The sequence below is a fragment of the Suricata suricatta genome, chromosome 7 (assembly GCF_006229205.1).
Source record: "Suricata suricatta isolate VVHF042 chromosome 7, meerkat_22Aug2017_6uvM2_HiC, whole genome shotgun sequence".
NCBI lineage: Eukaryota > Metazoa > Chordata > Mammalia > Carnivora > Herpestidae > Suricata > Suricata suricatta.
Genome location: NC_043706.1, coordinates 70,383,638 through 70,391,107, shown reverse-complemented (window position 1 = coordinate 70,391,107; position 7,470 = coordinate 70,383,638). Strand labels below are relative to the sequence as shown.

The 7,470-nt window shown below is 44.5% G+C and overlaps 1 protein-coding gene across 2 annotated transcripts; it reads left to right on the top strand.

The window, feature by feature from the left end:
• The first annotated feature begins 843 nt into the window (after nt 1-843).
• Nucleotides 844-4,543, top strand: TENT5A (terminal nucleotidyltransferase 5A). 2 transcript variants are annotated; one of them, XM_029945205.1, is made up of 3 exons: nt 844-960; nt 1,194-1,737; nt 2,839-4,543. In XM_029945205.1, the coding sequence occupies exons 2-3, from the start codon at nt 1,231-1,233 to the stop codon at nt 3,613-3,615; spliced, it is 1,284 nt and encodes a 427-aa protein (XP_029801065.1). In that variant the 5' UTR covers nt 844-960; nt 1,194-1,230; the 3' UTR covers nt 3,616-4,543. The 2 variants fall into 2 exon arrangements, with proteins under 2 accessions (XP_029801065.1, XP_029801064.1); XM_029945204.1 differs by having other exon boundaries at nt 844-1,015.
• Nucleotides 4,544-7,470: the final 2,927 nt, after the last annotated feature.

Below are 7,470 nucleotides of genomic sequence, written 5' to 3'. Positions count from 1 at the left end.
TCAGTGACGCGCGCTGGCCCACGCCGCGCTCCGGCCGCCGGAGCGGCCAGTGCGCACGAGTTGGACGCAGGCTCGCAGCCCCGCCCCCGCGTCTCCTAGGGTTTGCTAGGAGCTCCCGGCACTTCCCGAGGCTTCGAGAATCGAGAATCGAAACACAGTTAGCAAGCCCTTCCCCTCACTTGTGGAGACTGATTTGCATGGACGTGCGGACTCTGTTCACACCGAGACCGCGTTTCTTAAAAAAACGGTCTAGCTTTATACCAACACTCTGTGTAAACAGGAGGTCGTGAAGAACCTCTGGAGCCCATCATTAAGCTGTAAAGACGCGCTGAATCAGGAGAGAATTTTGTTTGGCGACTTTCTGCAGTTGCGTGATTTTAGTCTGATTCAGTTTTTAGGGCCACTTACGGCATTTTAAGTGTCTTCCTGTTGGGGGAAAAAAGTGAGAGGCTCGGGAGCGAAAGACAGTCTCTAAGTCAAGTATATGTACAAATACAGGCCCATGTATATGCACATACAAATAGCTCCCAGCCTCTCACTCTACGGACCTCTCGGCCCGCTGCGCAGCTCAGCCTGGCTGGGTCCGCAGGGCGGGCGGGGGCGGCGCCCTATGCAGATGAAGAGGGTGTGGCGAGCGCGCAGCGCCCGGGCCCGGAAGCGCGGAAAAGCCTGGTATAAAAAAAGTACTGAAGACATTTCCCCCGCACAACTGCTAAAGCTCCAGAGACAGTAGCGTGCGAGGCGGCGGCGGCAGCTAGAGCCGCCACCTCCGGGACCACCGCAGCTGAGGCGACAGCGGCGCGGGCGGGGGCGAGGGGCGGGAGTGGCCAGCGCAGGCGGCGGGGTCTGGGAAGGGCTAAGGGGCTCGCCGCTGCCGAGAGCGCACTCGCTGCTCCTAGAAGTGTTGCCGCCTCGCGGTTCCTCGCTCGCCGCGCTCCTCGAAGGGGCGGCCGCCTCCAGGTGACACAGACGGGACTCCCGCTTGCGCTTTCCAGATGCATCAGAGATACTTTTGGTGCGGGGCTTCTCTGCGGGGCGCGGCGCGCGGCTGGGCACTGCGGGGGTCTGGGGAGGGTCTCCCGGGAGCCCTCCAGCCTGCGGAGTGGCCAGGGAGGGGGCGCGCTCTTTCCTCTTCGGGGCCCCTGTCCGCTGCCGCGCGTCCTTACCGCCCACTTCCCCCTTTTGGCTTTTAGGACTGACCAGGGCCAAGTGGCGTTTGGAGGGCACTTCATGGCGGAAGGCGAAGCGTACTTTGCCATGGCCGAGGAAGAGCTGGCCGGCGGCGCTTACATCCCCCTGGGCGGCGACTTCGGCGGCGGCGGCGACTTCGGCGGGCACTGCCTGGACTATTGCGAAAGCCCCACGGCGCACTGCAACGTGCTAAACTGGGAGCAAGTGCAGCGGCTGGACGGCATCCTGAGCGAGACCATCCCGATTCACGGGCGCGGCAACTTCCCGACGCTCGAGCTGCAGCCGAGCCTGATCGTGAAGGTGGTGCGGCGGCGCCTGGCCGAGAAACGCATCGGCGTCCGCGACGTGCGCCTCAACGGCTCGGCCGCCAGCCACGTTCTGCACCAGGACAGCGGCCTGGGCTACAAGGACCTGGACCTTATCTTCTGTGCCGACCTGCGCGGGGAAGAGGAGTTTCAGACTGTGAAGGACGTCGTGCTGGACTGCCTGTTGGACTTCTTACCCGAAGGGGTGAACAAAGAGAAGATCACACCACTCACGCTCAAGGTAAAGCCACCCGAACTGGGTTTGGGTCTGCGCTTTGACCGGCTGGGGTGTGGCGGGCACAGGGGCGTCTGACACCACGGACCTGCGGCCGTGACGGGTTTGGGCATGCTTCAATATTTGGTTTATTATTATTTTTTTTAATGAGTCAGCGAAGGTGCATGGACGATGTTGAGTGTTTCAGTTCACTAGGTTCTTCAGCGCCACTACTCTTATGCTTCCTCTTTCTCCCTTCTCTTCCTTATTTTTTTTTTTCTTTAACTCTTGGCTTTCCTTGCTTCTTCAGTCTTGTCCGGAGTAGATTGATTAAGTTGAAGAATGAAATGATAGAAATCAATTTTTTGAGTCATTTTATGATCTAGTTTGGGGGGAAAGAGCAGCCTGAAGCAGAATCGAGTCCGTGGGCTTATTCGTGTATTGGAAAATGTGATGGGATTTCCCAGCTACATGCAGCTGGCTGACTCCGTGGGTGAAGGGTATGTGTGGTCCTTCTCCTGGTCGGTTTAAGTGTGAAGGATGTTGTGGGTACCCCCCCCCCCATCGCCACACTTTGGTTCAAAGAATGTTTTCTACAATTAAAATTGCACGAGGAATTAGCCTCCCACAATGTCCTAATTTAGTTCCCATTTGATTGTTATTTCATAGTACCCCTGGTGGGACGAGATTCTGATCACATCAGTTTCCTTAGGGGTAGTGGAACTGGGTGACTATGGACAAGGGTCAGAGGCAGACCAACCTTCCATTGGGTACCGTGTGTCTTTCGAGTGCTGTGTGTATATCGTGTGAATATTGTACCTAAAGACCATTTTCAAAAGAGAACATTTCAGAAGTCAGACATGACAACAGAACCTCTTAGTACTGTGCTACGTCTGCCAAAAGCCTCAAACTGTGACTTCTAGTTTCTTTCCCAGACGGTACAACCACTCGTTAAATGCGTTTTTTTCTGTTTTCAGAGGAGTGTTTAAGCTTGTAGGTAGTGTTTTGCTGAAACTTGACAAAACAAAAGGGAAGGAGCAAAATGGCTTTCAACTGTGAAGAAGATGTATTTATTTATTCATTATCTTTTCTAGGTCTGCTCATCTTGTTTTCTCTTTTAAATCGTAGGAAGCTTATGTGCAGAAAATGGTTAAAGTGTGCAATGACTCTGACCGATGGAGTCTTATATCCTTGTCAAACAACAGTGGCAAAAATGTGGAACTGAAATTTGTGGATTCCCTCCGGAGGCAGTTTGAATTTAGTGTAGATTCTTTTCAAATCAAATTAGACTCTCTTCTCCTCTTTTATGAGTGTTCAGAGAACCCAATGACGGAAACATTTCACCCCACAATAATTGGTGAGAGCGTCTATGGTGATTTCCATGAAGCCTTTGATCATCTTTGTAACAAGATCATTGCCACCCGGAACCCAGAGGAAATCAGAGGGGGCGGCCTGCTTAAGTACTGCAATCTCTTAGTGAGGGGCTTTAGGCCCGCCTCTGATGAGATCAAGACCCTTCAGAGGTATATGTGTTCTAGGTTTTTCATCGACTTCTCAGACATCGGAGAGCAGCAGAGAAAACTGGAGTCCTATCTGCAGAACCACTTCGTGGGATTGGAAGACCGCAAGTATGACTATCTCATGACCCTTCATGGAGTGGTGAATGAGAGTACGGTGTGCCTGATGGGACATGAAAGAAGACAGACTTTAAACCTTATCACAATGCTGGCTATCCGGGTGCTAGCTGACCAAAATGTCATCCCTAACGTGGCTAATGTCACTTGCTATTACCAGCCAGCCCCCTATGTAGCAGATGCCAACTTTAGCAATTACTACATCGCCCAGGTCCAGCCAGTATTCACGTGCCAGCAACAGACATACTCCACTTGGCTGCCCTGCAATTAAGAATCACTTAAAAATGTTCTGTGGGGAAGCCATTTCAGACAAGATAGGGAAAATAAATTCATAAACAAAAAGGCTGAATGACCCAAGTGACCCAGCCCTGATTAAAAAAGTGTTTGGTGCAATGATGATCTGCTCCTGGTTTTAAGTTTGGCAAAGCTTGTGGATCTTTTCATAGGTATGGGAGCATGATCTCGAAACAACCCTCCTCATCTGTTTCTCCTTCCCAATTGGATTCTATCCTGGAACAAAAAGGCCTGTCATTAAAAGTAGCCAGGTTCTCCTAAAATAACAAGGGAAGAAAATGCTTGATGACAATATGGGTTTGCAGTACCTGCTCCCATAGCTTTGCCATAGGAAAAAAAAAATGGAGAGTTTCTTATAACATGAAATTCATAAAAGGGAAAATACAGAGGAAAAAAAGGTCTTACCCCAATCTAGTTATCAATTCAGAACTTCAGATAGTAACAATAATGGAAGAAGAAAGGGTACTCCAACATTGGGATTACTATCTGAGACTTTTAGCAAGTGCTTTTGTGGAACCATTCTATTACACTAACAGAAACGGCTTGCTCCGAATGAACAGTAGTAGGTTGGTGCAGCTCTCATAATAAACACCAGAACTTATGATGACATAATCCATTATTTCCAGCTGCATGCATAGCTTGCATTTTTAAAATGTGAAAATGCAAGCAAAAACAGCTGTAGCAAAGAAAGTATGCTCAAGGACCAAAGATTTAACAAACAGATAAAAATACCCAAGTAGAAGAGATATAGTAGAATATATAAAGAGTTACTATATTTGTTACACACCAATAAACATCAAAGTGCCTGTTGCCTTCTGAAAATTTGAAGTGGAAAAATTTTATGGTTTAATGATTATTTTATCAGGGACTCAAGAAGAAAATAAAACAACATATAAGCTTGTGAATGGTGGAGGAAATGCCCTATTTTTTCTTGGCGAATACTTGTATAAAATTAACATTGTTGGTGTGATATTATCATAGGTACATGTGTATGTGTGTGTATATTATGTGTATATATACAGATTTAAGATATGTGTATATATACACAATACATTGACTATGGTCTAGAATAATGTAGCAAATAGAAAATGTTTAAATACTGTGTGCTTTTTGTGTTTTCAACAGGATGACATGAGACGTGGGCATATTGCAGTGATGAATTAAAACCCACATCTAGAAAATTAAAGCAGATGAAGGAGGAAAACAAATAATATATTTGATAGGAAGAGCAGAGATTATACATTTTTAGTGAGTGTTTTTTGTTTTTTTTTTTTGTTTTTTTTTTTGGTGAGCCATAGAATTCTACAAATGGGAGAATATTTGTTTGGCAGAGCACTCTTTTTGTACTGAACTGCCATTTTGACATTAGGAACCCTTTTATTTTGTGTAATACTTGCATGCCTCCATGATGTATAATCCAGTGGATCATGGATCAGTGATAGTCCATTTAAATCCCTGACTGCTAATAAAATTTCTGGTGATCTGAACACTACTTTATTAATATTTAAATGAATTTTTTAATGAATGCATCTGCATTCCAGGACCACTAGATTTTAGTAAATGTGAAATGATCCTTTTTAAAGAGTATTTGCACAATTGCTTAAAATTTATATATGAGATATATATTATATATAAAATTTTATAAATTCATGCCAATATGAAACATCTTTGATCTGATTATCACACTGCATTTAAATATTTAGTACTGTACTTAAAATTCAGTCACTTTGCATTGAATCAGATCCAACCTTATTATCTCTTTCCCAAGAGACCAGCTAAACCTTTGTGAAATGAACTGGCATCCCTATTTCAGTTCAGTGACAGTCCTAAAAGCATTCCTTCCCCCAGCTCTTCATTCCTCTGGATACTGGTCTCTGAAAATGCATTTGTTAAAAACAAAGCTAATACATGCAAGCCTTTCCTTTGTGTTGTGAAACAACCGCACAGTTCTCATCAACTCTAGTGGATGACTGCTTACTATGATAATTCCTCTGAAGAACCTACCAGATTTTTGTCAAGTTCAAGAGGGATTGGGGAAGAAAATAGCGTCATTCTATTAGCAGTGCCATTTGTTTGCTATCTAGGCATCAGTCATGCTCAATTCTAGGTTAATCTATCTGAAACTACCTTCTGCACATCTTTCTTTGAAGCCTTAAGAGGAACTTGATGGGTCTGCTGTAGCAGCTTCCCTGTGAATTCTGTCCGAGCTGTAACAGCTACTGCACTGCCACTCACTATTTCCTAGGGAACTCTTTCTTCTCCCATGTTGGCTCAGTCTCCCTCACTCCAGCCCTGGGTTTGAGAATTAATTGTGAATTCCCAGGAAATATTCAATTTGCAGATCAAACCTGATACTTAACTGTCAGAAACCAGAGCTCCGCCTGCTTACCTGTTTGGGATTTTTTAAAAGAAAACGAAGGGAATACTTGGGAACATAGGAGCAGATGGTGATCTGCCTTCTTCCTTCGTATCCTAACTCTTGAGAAGTGAATTGTCCACTATATGAAAAAGGATCTGGAGATCTCTGGCTCTGCCATAGGAACAGTCTGCTGTTAATTTATGACACAGATTTCTTATTTGGAGGGGCCTTATTTGAAAATATTTTTCATTTATTTTCTGAAATATTTATGTCCTTCTCTTGCTTTACTCCTGGGTTGGTAGCATAGTTGAAAGTGCCAACACCTGCCATTCAGATAGAACAGGCTGTGCTCAAGACAACCTTCAGCAGTTACTTTAAAACGTAGATAATTTATTTCTCTTTTGTATGTATTATAGTCTTGTGCATATGTAGTTGAACAAAACAGTGGAATAGATGTCTCTCTTTGTGGATGTGTAACCTAAAAGTTTGAATGTCTGGTGAGAGAGAGCCGTGTGTATAGGTCAGAGAAAAGAACAGCTCTCAACTCCTGATTAGTGCCTGTGATTTGCTTGCTTTTGTGTTTATCTGGCCTAGTGTGCTGTTAACTTTAAAACAGGAAGAAGTCTTATCTTCTGGAGTTTCTTCTCACCTGTCCAGTTTGGCATGCCAGAGAATATTTGACTTGTGACAGTGCCCTTTTAAAAAGTTTACTGGATTTGCAGTAAATCTGGTTGCCTCAAGAAGTCCTACATCAAGATGGACTTCCTGAAGTGGAGTCAGGGATCTGCTCACTTGGGTAGTGGGTAAACTACTTTAATGTGGCTCCAAACAATGCAAGGATGGAAGAATATCTGTGACCCAAGCCACGGAGGAAATGCAAAGAAAAGAAACATACTGTTTTTGTCATCACTTTCTGTTAGTGTATCGTTGGTTGCTTCACTGTGCATAAAGTTGTTTTCAAAGCAGTGCTTGTCAAATATTGTGAACTATTTTGTAAATGAAATGTATTATGTTGAAAGCTGTCAGCAGTTCAAAAATAAGCTTTTTTGTTGTTTGACAACAAAGTGTGTTAGATGAAACCAAAAAGTAAAAAAAAATTATATATAGCACCTATTTAAATATAATCTTTCTTTAAAATTTCTTATAGCATAGCCTTTTCAGTGCCAAGAAAGAATCTCTGTGTAATATTTTGTTGTAACAATGGCTTGCTAACAAAATACATGGTTAAAAGTACAAAGGTGGAAGATGTCAAGGTAATTTGGCAAAACTTTGCTGCAAAACCTTTTGCAGAATGGAGGAGGCTCTGCCCGATGGCTCTCTCTCTGTCCAACCTCTACAACCATTGCCTGCTCTGAGATGTCCTACTGCAGCAAACTGCACTTGGGTCACTCTTTTGGAATATTTTGATTTTAGACTGTGTCACAGGCAGAAAAGGAGCTGATGGAGAATGGACTCTTAAAAACTGACATGTTT

Excerpts from the sequence above, each read along its gene's own strand:
- TENT5A (XM_029945204.1), top strand. The coding sequence starts at position 996 with ATGCATCAGAGATACTTTTG. Across the intron at positions 1,016-1,193 it reads ATGCATCAGAGATACTTTTG|GACTGACCAGGGCCAAGTGG; the intron begins GTGCGGGGCTTC and ends TTTGGCTTTTAG. Across the intron at positions 1,738-2,838 it reads TCACACCACTCACGCTCAAG|GAAGCTTATGTGCAGAAAAT; the intron begins GTAAAGCCACCC and ends TTTAAATCGTAG.